A 20,797-nucleotide genomic window follows, 5' to 3' on the forward strand; every position below is an offset into this window, starting at 1 on the left:
GTTTTGGCTTCTTTGGACGGAGAGTTCCGGGTTGTCCTCCCCCTGTGCTGAGACCGATGGTGGTGTCCCCGCAGAGTGGATTTCTAATTTAAGCTTTAATAAAGCTTACCTCTGGTAAGCGTACATCATTATAGGTGGTGGATCCTTCTCACGGGGTGTTTGCCAATTAAGCCTTCAATCACTACTGGTGGAATCATCTATGTTAAGGACTGTTTTCATTGAAGTCACTATCAGTCACGGACTTATTTCTTTTATCACTTTTTGAGGATTCATTTGCTTTAAAGATTTTTACAATACAGTCACAATTTTCACCGATTTTTTATTAACTATTTATTTAGTCACGCATGGTGTTTTGTTAATATTTGGGTTTAGAATATATTGTGTTGTTTCAATCTTGACACAATATATGAGATATTTTGTTGATGGTAATTTTATTTGCGAATATATAAGTTATCTTCACATTAGCGCGGTTCTGTTAATTATTCTAATTTATGTGATTTTTGTACCTACAAATTAGAACTGCAGCTTGGGGTTGTAGGGAAGCGCAATAATTTTGTATTTTTTGGTCTATTAAGCATGAACTGACTCTTCTTAAAGAATCTAGCAAAGAGGTGCTTCCTCTCTACCAGTGTAGAACTACTAACCCTCCCTCCATAATGGTGTCACTTGCACTTTAGGCTTGGCCTGGTTATGCACATCTGACCGCATGGAACCTGAGTGCATTAGTAGCAGGCCTTCTTCCACAGTTAGTGCTGCATCTCTAAGGGATACTGTTAGTCCATCTTGCTCCCACCCAGTGGTCCATTTGTTATTTGTATTAGCTTGCTGCTGCAAACTGATTGCTTTCTATTATCACCCTGAACTACACTGAAATAATTAATACAATAGTGTTGACTAAAGTCCATGTTTATTAACTTTATTTTGTATTACGTGCGGCAGAGTTATTAAAAATTGAGGGGGCGGGGCCGGGGAGCTCCACTGACTCTCTGACCCCACCCCATGCAGTCTGTATACTCGGGAGAGAACGACTGTAGTAGGAGCAGAGCTTGGAGTGGGAGCCCCACCCCTGAACTTCTGAAAGTGCATGGTGAGCCTGGCTGGCCAGGTATGTCCTCCCCCCCCCCCCCCACAGAAGAAAATGTTTGCCCAGGGTCCAATATTGAAGACGGCCCGGACCACACTTGTATGCCAATAATAACAAATTCCTCTTCCGCATGGCAGTCCATTCATTCACAGATTGTGCAGAATTAAAAAAAAAAAAAAAAAATACAGAAGTCATCAGGGAGAAGAAATCCATGATCCTGTAAAGCGAGTAACATAGCAAAAAAGGTGGACTTAACCTATAAACATGGGCTCCTTTCATAGCCTCTGATGGCCAAATGGAGTGGGGGCAAAGTACAGCAAAGACAAGTAAGTGGTGGTTAAGGGGACATTAAAGCAGACCTCCAGTCAACAAAATAATCACTCTCTCTTCATTACCCACCCCCTTCCAATTCAATCTGCAAGCTATAATCTCCCCCTCCCCCAATTTAAAAATGACATTACAGTAGCGGTCAAGTAGGCCTCCCATGTTTGATACAGGACCCTTCTTACCCTCTTGTCTAGAAATGTATTGTAGTAGGTGTATTGTCCCCAGGATGGGGAAAGGGAGACAGAGCTGTTGCCCAGATTGTGAAGATCGGTGCACTAAAGAGAAGACGACGCGGAAGAGGGGACACCCAAATCTACTGTTGGCAAGTTAAAATAAATAGCATACAAACTACAGATTTGCTTTAGAGAACCTTGTACTTTGGCCTTCATAGGTATAACACGTTTCCCTTTAATGTAAATATGAGGCTATTTTACACTAAAGTATATATGTGAATAAAATATTCATGGGCATTACCTTTTTAAAAGCAAAACATATTCCTCGTACATTTGTGAATGCAATTAGGAAGCTTGTCTCTTTACACTGTGCAAATAATTTGTCAAGTAAAAGGAAGAATACGACTATCTTTTTGAATAGCACAAGCCATTTACTGAAGATGCAAATAGGCTTACAGGCATTTAAAACAAACATTTTCAGTCGTATATTAATGAGAGTTTTGTAGGTGGGTGGGTTATTTGTAATGGAAATCAACAGCAGGTGGCGTTTCTAAATATATTAAGTTTAAAAAAAAATAAAAGTTCCATTCATTTTTTCCTATGGATTCAATGACTGTTTACTGGAGAACTGTATGAATCACACTTATGCCAGCACATGAGAATGTAAGCTTGCATATACTAGTAAGTTTGTATGGTTGTATGGGTCTGACTATTTATAGTTTCTGATGGCCCATTTGTACCACAGTCATGGACGACGTTGCCCAATGCAGGCTAAATGCAATGACAAGCTGAAAACCATTTTCCAATAGGTTCAGTTCACACTAATGCATTATCATAGCTCCCAACTGACCCTGACTCTCCAAAATGACAAGGTTTTGCTGTAGATTCTTCCTCTGAATTTGCCTGATGGAAACACAAACAGCCTTGCGCAGGATTTTAACTAGGAAGCTGCTTGCAGGTAGGCATTTTGGACACTTGGTACATTCAGTGTAGGTTAGGTACTGTCCCTGCCGGAAAGGATGGAACCGCCACTTTGTAAGATGAAAACTGAAACAACCTTGGGAACAAAAAAGGTGCTTGAGGGGCATAGGCCCCATTTTGTCTGGAAGGAATAAGATGTAGGACTCTGTAGCTCCAAGTGCTTGCAGAGCCAAAACTCTGCCTCTTAAAAGTTATCACCTAAAGTTTGAGGGACACTGCCTCTCAAGTGATGTCGCACTGAGGACTGCTTTCTGATAATGCAGAGTCCTGGCAAAGCAATCCAGGACCAGAAAAAAAAAAACCTACTGGGGAACATTATTCCTCCTCAGGACAAAGTCTCATGACCGACCTCGTGAAGCATTTCCTATGCAGCTCATGCGCCCACTTTCCCTGTTGAAAGCCGAAATGGCTGAAATTTGAGCCCTTACAGAACTATGATGAGCCCCAAATCCAGATCTATGTAAGGACACGATAGCAACTGAGCAACCTTTGGCTGGCAAGGATTAAAAATCTTCTCAGGCTGTGAACCTGTTCCAGACTTTGGAGTAAATAGCATTTGTTGACTTCCTTTCTGGAACCTTGTCAGGATTGAACCATTTCCAGAAAATGGCCCAAGTCCTCCAATCTTTCTCCCTCAATTTACGGTACAATGTAGCTGCAGTGCTTGATCCTGACTAGGTTCCATGGCTAGGGTAAACCCAAGGCCTGCGGGGCAATCGGCAAGCTTGCTATCACAGTGAGACCTTCAGACAACAGTCTTCCCTGGAAAATTTATGACCAAACGCAGTAGAGGAAAGGCATCTACTCGGTGACTATTTCTTGGGGGAGTGAGGGCATTTACTTCATCCACCAAAGGGTGAGGTTAGGAAAAATGAGGCACCTTGTGAATGGATGGTGATGCAAACAGACTCAGCTGAGGGTGGCCCCATATGACCAAGAACCTTCCAATTAAAGACCCATTCATTGGGAACCAAGTACTAGCATCAGTGGAGACAATGGTCACAGATAATGAACCTACAGGACAGGGTCAAGTGAGGGTCCCCTGGCATATCTATCACCAGAGGCTCCCGCGCATCTGGATAGAAGCACTTCAAACTGGCTTAAGTGCTGCCTACTGCATTGCAAAAAGGAAATTCTTTGTAACGTCCAGAGAATCCAGTGTGCCCAGGGTAACATAGGGATGCAAGACATCATTTCCAGGAGACCCCTGCATTGGGAAGCTGACAACTGCTTGGCCAATTCAAAGAAGGAGGAGAAAAGTGCTTGTGTGAGCATTGAAATGAGCCTTCGTATCGATGACTAGTCAGGTCTGCTCCAACTGTCTTGAAACCTCCTATCCAGCCAAAACTCAGGCTGGCCAGAAGAATCCCCTTTTGAACTAGTACGTCGTTCTAGACAGAGCAACTGTAGAATACCATTCAAGTAATGATGGTTTTGAAGCACCCCAGTTTCCTCAGAAGGGCTACACAGAGATTAGAATCCCCATAAAGGCCATTGGTGAGGTGGAGAGTGCTGAAAGGAAGACACACGAACTGGAAATGTCCATCTCATGCAGAGACTCGGTTTCTTTAAAATTCAACACCGGTCTTCTTTGTACAAGACACAGAGGAGAATAAAAGCCTGTAAATCTCCCATCAACTAGACTGCTGTAGGGAATGAAAAGAACAATGGCTGTGCATCCTTCAGAAAGGTGCCCTTGAACACCCTTACATTTGCTTATGAAGTTTTCCATTCTGGCAAAAGGATCTTGAGTCCTGGAATGTAGAGTGGACCAAACTAGCAGAAAGAACTCACCCAAGCCTCAACCTCCTATGAGGAGGAAGGCTAAACTAACCATTGATTGCTCCTGGGAAAACCACCGCACGCATACGTGAGCCTGGGCATGCCATAGCAAAGATAGCTGCCACATGAGGCCCTCTGTATAGTGTATGCATGGAAGCCATAGCCGACCCTGAGACCAGAAACAGCCACAAAACCTGGACCGAATTGTGCACGCATGTTGATCACAGGAAAAGCCACAGATGAAAGAAAAAAAAAAAAAATTACTAAGACCAGCACACCAGCCCATTGTGAGATTACTATCATGTGAAAATTGTACAGTGTGTGGTGTGATCTTTTCAATCATATGTAAAAAGAAATTCAGACCCCATCTAATGGAATAGGAGTATGAGAATTGTGAACTAAAATCTCAGCAGTGAACTTGTCTTTGTTTAGTGATCATAAAACACATCACTAATAATAGTGCATGGGGTCATTGGTTGAATTTAACCAGTAGCCAACCAGCCGCTCTCATTATACTGAGGCAGGTTGGCTCTCCTGGGCAAATGGCAGCAATCGGGTTTGCTTCAGAACCAATCAGTCTCCAGACCCAGACCAATGATTTCTGGCCTGGACCTGGTGATCGGTTCTGGCGAATGATAGACTGTCCTCTGCCTGTAAGTGTAAACACAGGCAGAGGAAATTATGTCATCTCCCCTCGTGGAACTCTTTTCCGTTCCAGAGAGAGGACATCTAACTGCAAGTTGCAGAACACTACACTAACACCAGTACATGTAGGCACACTTGTCACCCCCCGATCGCCCCCCCCCACCCAGTTAGTCCCTTCATTCTCTGTCACAGTGTCACCAAGTGCAGTTTTCACTGATCGCTGCATCGCTGTCATTTGTGACTAATAAGTGTTAGGGCAGTTAGTAAGCCCCGGTAGGTCTAGTGTACCCCCCTAATAAAGGTTTAACCCCTTGATCGCCCCCCAGTTAACCCTTTCACTAGACATGTGCACAGCCAAAAAATTCATTCATTTTCGTTTTCGTTTCATTCGTTTATTATTTTTTTCGTTTTTCGGGTCATTCGTTATGATCGCGATTCGTAAATTCGTTCATTCGCAAATGCGTTCATTCGTACATTCGTAAATTTGAACATTCGTTCAATCGTACATTTGTAAATTAGTAAATTCGAAGTATGAAAATCCAAAAACCCGAAAATTCAAAAATCTGAAATAGTAAATAACTATTAAATTATAGGTATTGTAATTTCCTTTCATAGGCGGAGCTACGCACTTACGTCATTTCCGGGTACGGAGCGAGAGAGCTTGGAATGCAGCTGGACCGCATGCTGCGGGAAAGCTCTTCCTGGTTTCGGCTTCACCCATAGTGTAGTGTTTTGCGGATTTTATTTTTTCCCTATCGGGGATTATTATTTTAATAAAGCTTTTAATTATACTACACTATGAGGTGGCATCTTTTCTTATGAGGATTCCTCTGGCGATTCCCCTTCTTGGACATGGAGTAAGGTGATAAGGTGATATGGAGGAGTGACCTGGAAATCCTGGGAGAGAGGATACCATATCTCAGCAACCACGGGATACCTACCAAGAGGACGGCATTGGGATCTTAAAGTGTCTGTCACCCCTGCAGGGGTATTGGGAGCCGGTGAGTGGGGAGCCAAAAGGGGGAGCACAGAAGTCACGGATATTCTCCTCTGTGGGCACTACAGTCACTAAAGCTCTTGGAACTTTGTCATGATATTTACATTTTGGGAATATATCACTTTTGAATAGACTTTTTGCATTTTGCATTTTCACTTCATTTGGATTTTTATTAACTATTTTTTATTATTTATTATTTTTTATTATTTTTTCCTTTATTTTTCTGATTGGATTGCATTGGTCATTTACTTCTGGAACATGTTGGATTCATCACAAGAGTTGCACAGTTTATATATAGTAGTAGCACCTAGTGGTCATCACTTGCAACTGACCAATATCTCACACTTGTTATTATATGTGAATGAATTATATGTGTATGAGGTGTTTTCATCACATTTTTTTGGACTCACAATTTTTTATGGTATTAATCCATTTATGAGTTATTGCACTTTTTCACCCTTTGCGTATGGTATATACTTATGGTATTAATCCATTTATGAGGTATTGCACTTTTTCACCCTTTGCGTATGGTATATACTAATCAATATACTATTCATTATAGTATCCTTATCAGTATTTACTGTAACCACTTATATACCCCCCACAAGGTAGCGCCATACCCCCATTTACATTCTATGAAAATCCAAAAACCCGAAAATTCAAAAATCTGAAATAGTAAATAACTATTAAATTATAGGTATTGTAATTTCCTTTCAAATTTGACTGTCAGTGAACGTAACAAATACGAATTTATCCGAAGATACGAATTATCCAAAACGAATGCTGCATCTAAACAAATGGAACGGAACAAATTAATAATAATAATAAAACGTTGTTATTATTATTATTGTTATTTATTATTATTATTAATTAATTACGTTCCATTCCGTTTTTTCGGATCATTCATAACTTCGGATAAATTTGTATGTGTTACATTCACTAACAGCCAAATTTGAAAGGAAATTACAATACCTATAATTTAAAAGTTACTAGTAATTACTAATAGTTAAATTATTATTAGTTAACTATTATTTCAGATTTCCCGAATTTTCGAATTTACAAATTTACGAATTCACTAATTTACGAATGTACAAATGTACATTCGTAAATTGCGAATGTACGAATGCCCGAATTTCCAAATGTCCAATTTTATCGAATTTACGAATATTCAGAAAAATTCGTTAAACGGGTTTTCGTTAATGCGGATATTCCCGAATTAACTAATTTGTCGAAATTCGTTAAAAAACAAATTCGGAACGAAACGAATTGCATATGCCTACCTTTCACCCCCTGTCACCAGTGTCACTAATACAGTGTATAGATCTATATTCTGATCGTAGTATTAGTGTCACGGGTTAGCCAGTTGGTTAGTTTCACCGTCAGTCTTTTATAGTTTCAGGGTACCCCCTTATATTACCAAATAAAGGTTTTAACCCCTTGATTACCCACAGTTAATTTTTTCACCCCCTGTCACCAGTGATCACTGTATTAGTGTCATGGGTGACGCTGGTTAGTTATTTTTTTATAGCGTCAGGGCACCCGCCATATATTACCTAATAAAGGTTTAACCACCTAATCACCCGGCGGGTGACATCAGTTAGGTTTTAGCGTCAGTTAGGGTTTGTGTCAGCCCCAGGCAGCGTCAGATTAGTGCCATTAGCGCTAACACCCACGCACGTTACACCTCCCTTAGTAGTATAGTGTCTGATCAATATCTTTGATCAGATCAGAACTACATTAGCATCTCCAGTAGTTTAGGGTTCCCAAAAATGCAGCGTTAGAGGGATCAGCCCAAATACCTGCTAGCACCTGCGTTTAACCCCTCTGCCAGGCCCACCCAAGTGCAGTATCAATCACTGTCACTTACAAAACACATAACTGCAGCGTTCGCAGTCAGACCTGATCCCTGTGAATGCTAACAGTTATTTTGGTAGCGTTTGAAGCAGTCGCTGACAATCAGGTGCTCTTTTTGCCTGTAAGTCTCACTAGTTGTACCAGTAAATTTAGAAGCGACAATGTCCAATCGAAGGTACACTAGTGAAGAGGCCTACACGTTTCTGAGCATGACAGATGAGAGTGAAGCGGAAGTGCCCCATCTGCCAGATTCAGGCTCAGAATACGAACCAGTAGACAGCAGCAGCACCCTGACAGATAGCTCTGACGACGGAGTAGTGGTCCCTGCCAAGGTCAGGCATACCCGACCCCGTTCTTCTGTTATTGAGGTGCAAGAACCGCAGGGCTCTCGTATGGAGCAGAGCCAGTACTAGTGCCACTCATCCTTCTGGTGAACTGGCAAGCACCAGAGGCCTAGCACACCCTGTTCGTAGTCAAACCAGCAGTGCAGTATCGCATAGTAACACTGGTGCAGTGGCTAGCACAAGTAGTGTAAGGCAACCACCAAGAAGACAAACACAGGCCCGTCGAGCCCATAGTGCCCTTCCTGCTGCATTTGCCAATCCTAATTGGGAGCCCACCACTTCTGCAGCAACCGTACTTCCGCCTTTCACTGGCCAACCCGGAATTCAGGTGGAAACATTTGATTTTACATCACTTGATTTTTATTCACTGTTTTTCACAGAAGATCTCTATAGATCTATTGTGGACCAAAGCAATTTGTATGCTGGTCAATTCATCACCGCTAATCCCCAGTCGACCCTTGCCAGGGATTGGAAACCTATTACGGTTTCCGAATTTAAAACCTTCCTGGGCCTATCCCTCCTCATGGGCATAACTAAAAAGAGTGCGTTGCGGTCATATTGGTCCACTGACCCAATTCACCATATGCCCATGTTCTCTGCATCCACGACCAGGGCTAGATACGAGCAGATCTTACGATTTATGCACTCCAACGACAATGAACTCTGTCATCCTCGGGGTGACCCTGGATTTGATCGGCTCTACAAAATTCGGCCACTCGTGAACCACTTCAACCAACATTTTGCAGCCTTGTTTACTCCCGATCAAGTTGTCTGCGTTGATGAGTCCCTGATTAAATTTTCTGGCCGCTTGTCTTTCAAACAGTATCTTCCCAGCAAGCGTGCCAGATACGGGGTCAAGTTGTATAAGCTCTGTGACAGGGCCACAGGCTATACATGTAGTTTTATGGTTTACGAGGGAAAAGATAGTCATTTGGCGCCTGAGAACTGCCCAGACTACATAGGTAAGATTGTGTGGGACTTGGTGTTACCCTTATTCGGAAAGGGGTAACACTTGTATGTGGACAATTATTACACAAGCGTGCCACTTTTTAGTCACCTTTTTGATTGTGGAATTGGTGCATGTGGCACCGTGCAATCTAATCGCCGGGGCTTACCCCAGCAGCTTGTAGAGTCCCATCTTAGACTTGGGAGAGAGCCTGCTTGAGATGTAATAATTTACTCGCAGTGAAGTGGAGGGATTCACGGAATGTTTTTGCTCGGTCCTCTCTTCATGCAGATACGACAGACCAAATTCCAACAGCGACTGGTGCTGTGGAGAAACCCCTCTGTGTCCACGAATACAACCTTAATATGGGAGGGGTGAACCTCAACGACCAGTTGATGGCACCGTAGTTAATTGCCCATAGAGCCAGACGCTGGTACAAAATGTGGGACAGGTTTCCGCGCTCACGGACCTGAAGGCTTGCAGCCTCCCCTTGCACTTACCCCCGAAGGAGTGAGTTAAATAATAAAGGAAAGTTAATTAGGGGTAGATGGCGCTACCTTACCAGGGTACCTTGATTTATAATATAATGAACCTCAAAGGGAAAAAATCAGAAAAACTAAATACAACCACTTTAACACTCATTAGGTAGTGGATCTAGGTGTCCAGCATTACCTGAATGGACTGTACTAACAAGTCAGTCTCATACCTACATGCAGGTGTACACCGTGTGGCTAATCATCATGGATTAATTAAGTGACAACTTATAAAAATCAATATATGACAATCCAAGAAATAAATAAAAATAAAGTCAAATAACATAAAGCACCATGGTTTAAAACCTATGTTGATCCCCAATTGTGTCCAAATGTGCTTTTAAGCATAAAGTGAATTAAATAGTCCCAACATAAGGCATATAGTACAGAACTGCACATTAAATAATATAAACTAGTGAAAAATTAGTGAAAAAATTAGTGAAAAAATTGGTGAGAAAGATATATATTAAAATATAAAAAATTAGTGTATCAAAGAGCACCGCTAGTCACTGGATCTGATCAGCTGTTTTCACGAAAGTCACCTACCACAGACGTTTTTACTTTCTGATACTGGACTTTGATACACTAATTTTTTATATTTTAATATATATCTTTCTCACCAATTTTTTCACTAATTTTTTCACTAATTTTTCACTAGTTTATATTATTTAATGTGCAGTTCTGTACTATATGCCGTATGTTGGGACTATTTAATTCACTTTATGCTTAAAAGCACATTTGGACACAATTGGGGATCAACATAGGTTTTAAACCATGGTGCTTTATGTTATTTGACTTTATTTTTATTTATTTCTTGGATTGTCATATATTGATTTTTATAAGTTGTCACTTAATTAATCCATGATGATTAGCCACACGGTGTACACCTGCATGTAGGTATGAGACTGACTTGTTAGTACAGTCCATTCAGGTAATGCTGGACACCTAGATCCACTACCTAATGAGTGTTAAAGTGGTTGTATTTAGTTTTTCTGATTTTTTCCCTTTGAGGTTCATTATATTATAAATCAAGGTACCCTGGTAAAGTAGCGCCATCTACCCCTAATTAACTTTCCTTTATTGCTGGTACAAAATGTGTCTGTATACCCATTTCAATTGGCTCTGAACGCTTATGTGCTATACAAGGTGTCAGGATGAACTGCATCCTTCCTTAAAATCCAGGAAGAGGTCATCACAGCCCTTCTGTTTCCAGACAGTGCTGAGGCCCAACTTCCCAATCCAAATGCAGTGAGAAGATGATGTTGTGTCTGTAGGAAACGCAGATACAGGCATGACACTCGCTTTTATTGTCCCTCCTCTCCTGACCAACCTGGTCCCTGCATCGGTGAATGTTTCCAACGCTACCACACACTAGTGGCGTATTAGCGTATGGTACAGCACTGCACAGTCCTAGGACACACTTTGACAGGCTCCCCAAAGATGCCATCGCATTTTTGGAGACCAGAACCTGGAACCTTTACAGTTACAAAAAAAAAAAAAGTGTAAAATAAAATAAAGCCAAAAATAGTTGCGTTTTTCTTGTTCTTCTCTCTCTATTGTTCTGCTCTGTTTTACTGTATTTTATGCTTAACTGCAATGTTTTATTGTTATGTTTTATCATGTTTCCTTTGCAGGTATGTAATTTTTTTATACTTTACTGTTTACTGTGTTTTACTGTTAATCATGATTTTCTTTGTAGGTATGCCATTCAGCTGCAGCACTGATTTAACTATCTTGACAGCAACAGCGTTTGCTCTCACAAAACATAAATCAGCGACTCCAGCGCTGTAGGAGGTGATTTCACCACCACAGTTAAAAAAAAATTGGTGCATGTATGCTCATCATTAGAAGTGGGTGAATGCAGGGTGGTATTCTAATGGTGGGCTGCAGCTGGTGTTCCACCATACCATAGAGCTGATCGAAGACCAGAATGGCTCCATTCATCTCTATGGCCTAAGAAACCGGAAGCTATGAGCATTTTATGACTTTGGTTTTGCTGGATAAAAACAGCGCCATCGGGAAATTGGGAAAGCATCTTATCACAACGATCTTGGTGTTGTCAGATGCTTTGAGGGCAGAGGAGAGATCTGGGGTCTAATAGACCAATTTTTTTTAAAGAGTACCTGTCACTACCTATTGCTATCATAGGGGATATTTACAATCCCTGTGAGAACAATAAAAATGATTAAAAAAAAAAAAAAAAAAAAAAAAAAGGCAGGAACAATGTAAAAATAAAATGGCAAAATAAATAATAATAATAATAAAAAAAACAAAAAAACACCCCTGTCCCCCCATGCTCGTGCTCAAAAGGCGAACACAAGCGTCGGTCTCGTGTCATTAGTAAACAGCAATTGCACCATGCATGTGAGGTATCACTGCAAACTGAGTATTTTGCAGCTCTCATTTGTTTTTGAAAATGAAGAAAAAGGAACATTTTTTTTTTTCTTCAAATTTCAAAACTTTGTGACAAAAAAGTGAGATCTGCAAAATACTCAACATGCCTCTCAGCAAATAGCTTGGGGTGTCTACTTTCCAAAATGGGGTCATTTTGGGGGGGGGGGGGGGGGGTGATGCTATCTTGACATTTCAGGGGCTCCGAAACGGTGATAGGTAGTGAGGAGTGAAATCACCATTTTACGCGCTTAGAAAGCCTGAAGGCGGTGATTGGTTTTTGGGGTCCTGTACGTGGATAGGCTCTCAAAAAGTACCACACATGTGGTATCCACAGGATAAGCAGCAGAATGTATTTTGTTGTGTAATTTCACATATAACCATGGCATGTTTGACCAATATATCATTTCAGTGACAACTTAAAAAAAAAAAAATACACAATCATTTGTGACAAAAAAATAAAATATTCAATGTGCTCAATATGCCCATCAGCAAATTCCTTGGGGTGTCTACTTTCCAAAATGGGGTCAGTACTGCCCTGCCATTATAGCACCTCAGGAAATGAGGCAGTCAAACTAAAAGTTGCGTAAATTCCAGAAAATGTACCCTAGTTTGTAGATGCTATAACTTTTGCGCAAACCAATAAATATACGCTTATTGAATTGGTTGAATGCATTTTGGCCTAAATTTATGAATAAAATTGAGTTTATTGCATTTTTTTTTTATAACAAAAAGTAGAAAATATAGTTTTTTTTTCAAAATTTTCAGTTGTTTAGTTTATAGCGCAAAAAATAAAAACCGCAGAGGTGATCAAATACCGCCAAAAGAAAGCTCTATTTGTGGCGAAAAAAGGACACAAATTTTGCTACAGCATTGCATGACCGCGCAATTACCAGTTAAAGCAGCGCAGTGCCAAATTGTAAAAAGTGCTCTGGTCAGGAAGGGGGAAAATCCTTCTGGGGCTGAAGTGGTTAAGTGGCAAACTGACAAGGACAGAACTTATCTTGTCGTGTGTATGCAGCACAGAACAACAAGCAGAGGAAGATCTGCAATCAAATTTTAAGCCTAATGAAGTTAGAGGCAAGGGAGGAAAACAAAAAGGGATAGCACATACCTGTAGGAGAAAAGAAAATGCAGCACTGACACCAGCATCAGGATTCAGCACAGGTGTGCAGAGAAACAGATGAATCATTGACTCCAGGAACTAAACACCATCTCAGGTGTGCAGACACATGCATTATGGACTCCAGCAACCAAACACTATCTCAGATGTACAGAGAAACACATGCATTATGGACTCCAGCAACCAAACACAATCTCAGTTGCACCACATGATGTTCTGACATCTCTAGTTGCAGAACTCCTCAGCCCCAAAAGACCACCAGAAGGGACTCCTCACCTTGGTGCATTTGGCAACCCTAGATGTGGGAACTGCACCTGGGAGAGGCTGAACCCAGACAGACGCCGACACAGTCTGCAGGTAGGGACTTATTGCAACATCATGGTCTTGTGGGTGTATGTTTTGAGGACAAAAAGGAGAATGTGGGAGGTTCCTCTCAGTCAGACTTTTATAGATTTGGACAGGTCCTGTGGGTGGATATAGGGGCGGAGCTATATCATATGTATGCTGCCATATTGGTGTCAGGAAAAGGAGCCAACTGTGCTCATGCACCAACAAAAAGCATGCCAAATCGAAGAGAGAGCAGAGTGACAGAGGGGTGAGCTCATCAGTCTGCTGCTTCTCCTTTCACTATCTAATCATAGGCTAGAGAAGAAGAAGACCTGTAAATGTTACTTAACTGCAGCAGAAAGAAAAATATCAGGTCCTCTCCCCTGCCAGACAGGATTAAGCTGTGTGGCAGAACTGTATACATCTCAGGACTGGATAAGCAGAAATACAAATCCTTTGGCAGGTAAAACTGCCCCTATGTATATATTAAATCTGTGCATTTAGCATTTTCTTAGAGTTCAGCTTTAAAGCAATATGTCCAGCACCCTAAGCCCCTTTCACATGTGGACCCCTTGTCTGTTTTTCATCCATCCTTTGACAGATAAAAAAAATGGATGATCATCCATTTACATCAGCTTCCGTCAACATCCGTTATTTGGAATGGATCAAAGCCCCATTTTCTTCCATTAACCACTTCAGTACCGGGCTATAGTCATATGACGTCCGCAGATGGGATCTCCCATCCTGGGCGGGCGTTATATGACGTCCTCAGCTTCTCGACACTCCTGGGGGCCCGCAGCATGGCGATCGGGGATGAGGCATGTCCCTTGGACACAGTGTAATAAAATGTAGTGCAATTAAAAAAAAGGCTCTTTACCAGGTGACCAGCTGTGTCCAATCACAGCCGGTCACATGTACTGCCCACGTGCATGCCCCAAGGGCGCACGCAGAGCGGCAATCAGGGATGAGACTTGTCACCCTGACACAGCCCAAACCTGATCGCAGTAAAGAGCCACAAGTAGTCACAGCCAGCGCCGGACGACGTGTGTGTATATATATATATATATATATATATATTTATTTATTTATTTCCGGACTTCTGCCTGCAGGGGCACGTGGGTGCCGCCGGTGGGCCACTTCTGCTGTGATTATTCACAGTAGAAACCGATCTGCGGTTGCAGGGTACTCAATGTCCGTCAGCAATACACAGAGAACTGAGATGCCTATGTAAACAAGTTCTATCTCAGTTCTGACAGGGGAGGGGGGTGAAGGAATAGATTCTTTCCTGGGACTAGAATCCATTACTTACCCTAGTAAAAGCAGCACACAGGTAACACACAAACAGTGGCTAGGCACAGTTAACTCTTTGATTGCCCTAGATGTTAACCCCTTCCTAGCCAGTATCATTAGTAAGTGACAATGCGTAGTTTTAGCACTGATCACTGTATTAGCGTCACTGGTTCCAGGCAAGGTGTCAGAATGTCTGCCGCAATATTGCAGTCCCCCTATAAGTCGCTGATTGCCGACTAGTATAAAAAAATAAAAACATTCCATAAATTTATCCCATAGTTTGTAGATGCTATAACATCTGCGTAAACCAATCAATATACACTTATTGGGATTTTTTTTGTACCATAAACATGTAGCAGAATACATTTTGACCTAAATTTATGAAGTTTGATTTTTAATTTTTTTTTATTGGATGCGTTTTATAGCAAAAAGTAAAAAATAAAAAGTTAAAAAAAAAAAAAAAAAAAAAAAAAAAACACACGCAGTGGTGATCAAATACCACCAAAACAAAGCTCTACTTGTGGGGAAAAAAAATGACATAAAATTTTGTTTGGGTACAGTTTTGCATGACCACGCAATTTTCAGTTAAAGTAACGCAGTGCCGTATCGCAAAAAATGGCCTGGTCATAAAGGGAGAGTAAATCTTCTGGAGGTCATGTGGTTAAAAGTTAGCAGCTACAGTATTTGTATCTGCTGACTTTTAATTTTTTTTTTCCAGAACGAATATCCTCTTTAAGTGGTCTAAATTTGCCCTCATACTTTACATTTATATTTCACAATCTCTCTACTATCCCAATACCATTACCAACAATGTAAGTGTGGGTTTACTTAATCAATTCATTTAGATCTAGGACTGGCTCTAGTAATTCATAAATCTGAAGGATATTGCATCTTCAGATTGTAACCTTTAGTTTAAATCCAGATAATTTCTTAAAGTATAACCAAAAGCAAACTTTTTTTGTTTAAAGCGGGGGTCCACCTATCTATCGTTTTTTTTTTTTTTTGAGTTCATTCACAAACTTTTCTTCTCAGCATTACATACTCACATATTGTGTCTAATATGTCCGCCTGTGTCAGATTTCGTCGGAAAGCATAACTTATATTATTCACTGCAGGCGGTTTCCATCTTCATTGTGGGCATTTGAAGCCCACAAGCATTTATTTCCTGGATGTGGTGAATGCTGTGCTCCCAGCATTCACCGCTCGTTCCCGCACATGCTCAGTGGCATCCTGGGAAGCCTGAGACTAGCTCCCAGGAATCTGGGAGAGGCTAGAAACACGCCTACTCCCATGGGAGGAGAACCAGGAAGTGCAAAGAAGAATAGAAAAATAAAAAGGTAATTACGGCGATTTAAATTTTTTTAAATGGCATGTCAGCATCTAGGCAAGGAAGAGAAAACATACAGATATTGTTCAAAATTTGGGTGGAACTCCGCTTTAAGTTTTGGATAGTTGAGAGGGATTAAAACGCCTGTTTTTATTGCCATCTAATGCCTCGTTTCCACCGAGCGGATCGGTTTGGGTCGGTACAGTTTAGAAGGCCTAGAATGGTCCGGCCTATTCAGGCGAGCGCTTCCACTGCAAGTCGGACCGACAGGAGCCACATACGTGGGTTTAGAAAAAATGGCTAGCATGGCGTCACACGTTCGCCAATCAGTGGAATGTATCGTAGCTCCGCCCTAACTTAACCGTTCCATTTTCTATGAACCCACATCTGAAGCAGGACCCTGAATGGAGCGGTTCGGTTCAGTTGTATGGGCCGCTTTCATAATGGAAACACCCAAAATAGCGCACCGTACCGAACCGATCGGTGGAAACGAGGCATATGCCTCCCATTAAGGCTCCATTCACACCTAGCCAATTTAAATTGCGGACAAAATCGCAACGTGCAAAGTTTGTCGTTCAAAAAAGGAGCTTCTTTTGGGTGACCGCGTTGCGATATTCCCGCGATTCAAATCACCTAGCTGTGAATGGAGCCTTAGGTGATTCAACCTCTCTGTCCTGTTAACCATTTTCATTGACAGTTGAAAAGTAAAAGAAAATTCCAGAACAGTTAGAGGAAAAAGCTTCCAATAAGGACATTAGTTCTTGTGATCTAGGGTAGACTTGTGCAATTCGTTTAGTTCCGAATTCGTTTTTTAATGAATTTTGACAAATTCATTAATTTCCGAAAATTTTAAATTTCATAAATTCGGAAATTCCAAATTAGGAAATTTGAAAATTCGAGATTAGAAAATTCAAAAATAAGAATGAAAATCTGAACATTTGAAAGCCCGAAAATCTGAAACAACAACTAATAATAAATATTAAATTATAGGTATTGGAAATTCCTTTCAAATTTGTCTGTTAGTGAACGTAACCGAGTACGAATTTATCCGAAGTTACGAATTATCTGAAATAACGAATGGTATATCTAAAACGAATGGAACGTAACGATCTAATAATATATAATAATAATAAAACCTTTTTATTATTATTAATTTGTTCCATTCCATTTCTTTAGATGCGGCATTCGTTATTTCGGATAATTCGTAACTTCAGATAAATTTGTATTCATTACGTTCACAAACAGCCAAATTTGAAAGGAAATTCCAATACCTATAATTTAACAAAACAAATGTTTTATCAGCGCAAATAACCACCACCTTAATTACTATATAGTGATGAGTGGTAAGTGATATAACAAAATCCCTCAAAAAAAAAAAAATGGAAAATCCCCCCACCTGGCTGTTGCACACACAGAAAATGCGCAAAGGATAATAACCTTAATCACTATGTAGTGATATGTGTAGTAGGTGATGTGACAAAATCCCACCACAAACCAAAAATTTAAAAATATCCCCCCCCCGACCTGGCTGCTGCACACACAGAAAATGCGTTCACTTCACATATAAAGTATATATAACAAAACAGTGTTGTGTTGCGCTTCCTAAATAACTACCAATAAATCCTTAAAGAGAATAGATGATTAACTTGCAATAAAGCAAGATACTGAGTGCACAATCAAATATTTGTGTTCCCTGACTGGGAATAGTGAACAATACACAATAATAAAATATACGCGTTCCCTATATGGGAATAGTGAACAATAGACAATAAAGATAAAGTCCACACACTCAAAATCTAGTGCTCTCTGTATATCAAAACGGTTTATTTACTCATAAAAACATTAAACCGTTACAAACGCAGCACTTGAGCAGTGCGGGCTCAGGATGCATAGAAACGACAAGATGCTCGTGGGATGACGTTGCCACTGCAACTTCTTCCCCCTATACGCGTTACGTCAAATGGGCTACTACACCACCGTGACTTCTTCAGTAACTGAATTTGTTTATATCCCTGAGAGGGAACCTGCCTTTTCTGACCTTCTGGTGAAACAGGGGTCAGAACGTGAGGTGAGCAGCTAGGATATTGAGGTGGAGGAGAGCACTTGCATTTTCAATGTTTATGCACTAGTGGTGTGTTGTGCGTTTTTGTGCAGAAGACTCTGAGGATTATTTTTTGTGCATTTGGACTCTTATTTTTATTCTATTATTTTTTTTTGAGTGTGTGGACTTTATCTTTATTGTCTATTGTTCACTATTCCCATATAGGGAACACGTATATTTTATTATTGTGTATTGTTCACTACTCCTAGTCAGGGAACACGAATATTTGATTGTGCACTCAGTATCTTGCTTTAATGCAAGTTAATCATCTATTCTCTTTACGGATGTATTGGTAGTTATTTAGGAAGTGCAACACTGTAATTTAATAGTTATTAGTTATTTTGAATTTTACCGATTTTCTTTCTTTCAGATTTCCGAATTTTCAAATTTCCGAAAAAAGCAAAAAAACAAATGAAACGGAAACCAACAAATTTTTTGTCAGTGCACATATCTACTCAAGGGATTCCCTAAATTTGCAGGGATTTAGTCTCTCTTCCTGCTTTGGCTATGGATTAGAAACTAAAAAAAGGTAAATCTCAACTCTGGGATACAGATGGAAAAAAAACAAACAAACACTGTCAGAGGTTATAACCCTCTCTTACTCTATGCAAAAATGGATAGAAAAGTTTTTACTATAGTTCTACTTCAATTAGAAAAAAATATATATTTTTTATATATTATGACATAAAGGCAGTAATAAAAGCAAATGCATGGAAATAGTTCTACTACATACTCACCCACTATGGTCACCATCCAAACTAGAATGTAAGTCACTCCAGAGATCCAAATAGCTGACATAATAAAAGTCAGAATGAACCAATTATGCCGAGATTTTCTTCTGCAGTCAGGAATAGTCAGGTAGAACAGTGTAATGACTGGCAATGAGAGGGCCCACATAATTCTTTTCAAATCATCGTCAGGCATTGCAAACACACTTGGAGGATCTGTTATATAAGAGAACAATAAATGCATGTAACAAAAGAAGCTCAAAAGCCACAGTGACATCTGTCAGAAAAGGAACGGAAACCCCTTGGAGACAAAGCTTGTAACTATCAATTAAGGCTTTTCAGGGGAAGTCTTGATTCCTTCCACGGGAACCCTGTAAGTAAGAAGGCTGATTTTCCAGCAGTCAAAAATCTATATGTTCCTTTGTCATCATGGTTCATGGTTGTAAAGGTCTATATCCATTTTGCTGCACTAAAATACATCTTTAATGATTTGCTCTCCTTTGGCTGGCAGACCTGACATATTGCTTAAAAAAAAAAAAAAAAAGTGGGTTAGACAGCAGTTATACCTTGGATTTAGAACGTACCAAGGTTTTATATGGATTTTTAATCTGCATTTATTGTAAAGGACAGTGCTTGACAGTACCATCAGCTCTCAAAAGAGATTTTTAGTATAAGAAAGGCAGAAGCATGCAGTGGCTAACACCAAAGTGCATAACTCCCAGATTATGGAAGGGAGGAGTTCCTCCTTACAATGAAATTGGATATTTGTTAAACAGAAGTTTGTCAAAATTAATCATTTTTAAGTGAAGTACTGCAATAACGAAGACCAACTAATTACATTAAAACTTATGTTTAGTTTAATAAAAAAAAAAAAAAGTACTTGAAGCGTCCCTTGAGCGGCTTGCTGGTCTCTTAGTTGAAATTTAATGTCCTCTGCACACCTCCCCACCTGAGCTGTAAGCTTCTCATTTTGTAGGGGTTTAGAGAGCGGCTGGACTATGTCCGCCCACTCTGCCTCCATTTTCCATTCATAGAAGCTATACTTTATTCATGAAGTGTTTTTCACTGATGGAAGCTAGAGAATGGGAGAATGAATGAAAGGTGCAATTCTTCCATTCATAGATTTTTTTTAGTTGATGGAAGCTACACTAAAGATTGTATTAATAAAGGAGGGAGGGGGCAGAAAGGGTGGGCAAAGTCGACACTCTTGACAAGTGCCAATGACATTTCTAACCAGTTATGGTAAACTCTGCAGCACTGGAAGATTATGACTATGGGGGGTATAGGACGGGATGGGGGACGGAGAGGGGGGTGAAGGTAAATGTAAGTTCCATCCCTGTTCTGCTTTTTTTTTTCATAACTAAAAACTTAGACTTTCACCTTTAATCGCACTTTTTTTTACAGTTAGCCACTATGGGATATAATTCCGTTGACGGCAATCAGAGGTTATGCGTTTGTCATTTACAATATTAATCATATGACTGCTTTGTTAAGAAAAAAAAAATTATGTTAAAATAAATAAATAAATAAAAAGGGACAGTTACCCATATCAACCAGTCAGAAGTAATCAATGGTCCTTATTAACCTTTGTGCTTCTATACTGCTAATCCCAACAGTCTTTGGTGATCCAAACAGGTGCAGGTAAGTTGGGAAAAATACAGTATATGGTACAGACTTTTTCCCCCTCTGTCTCTGGCACTGTGGACCTTAAAATCCCTTGACCTTCTGTAGGAAAGAAATTCACTCGATTTCCCCATCAGCACAGCTCAACAGGGCAATCCCTTCCACCGAGACATTGGGGGAGATTTACTAAAACTGGTGCACACAGAATCTGGTGCAGCTGT

At 40.3% G+C, this 20,797-nt stretch overlaps 1 protein-coding gene across 3 annotated transcripts in view; it reads right to left on the reverse strand.

Moving 5' to 3' along the window:
• Positions 1-20,797, reverse strand: part of SLC24A5 (solute carrier family 24 member 5) — a 112,646-nt gene that overhangs the window by 27,487 nt on the left and 64,362 nt on the right. For all 3 annotated transcript variants that reach the window (XM_073618673.1, XM_073618675.1, XM_073618672.1), the window contains one exon: positions 18,963-19,169. In XM_073618673.1, the coding sequence (XP_073474774.1) occupies positions 18,963-19,169 (207 nt within the window). The remainder of the gene's footprint in view (positions 1-18,962; positions 19,170-20,797) is intronic.

Source organism: Aquarana catesbeiana, linkage group LG03, assembly GCF_042186555.1.
Source record: "Aquarana catesbeiana isolate 2022-GZ linkage group LG03, ASM4218655v1, whole genome shotgun sequence".
NCBI classification, from domain to species: Eukaryota; Metazoa; Chordata; class Amphibia; order Anura; family Ranidae; genus Aquarana; species Aquarana catesbeiana.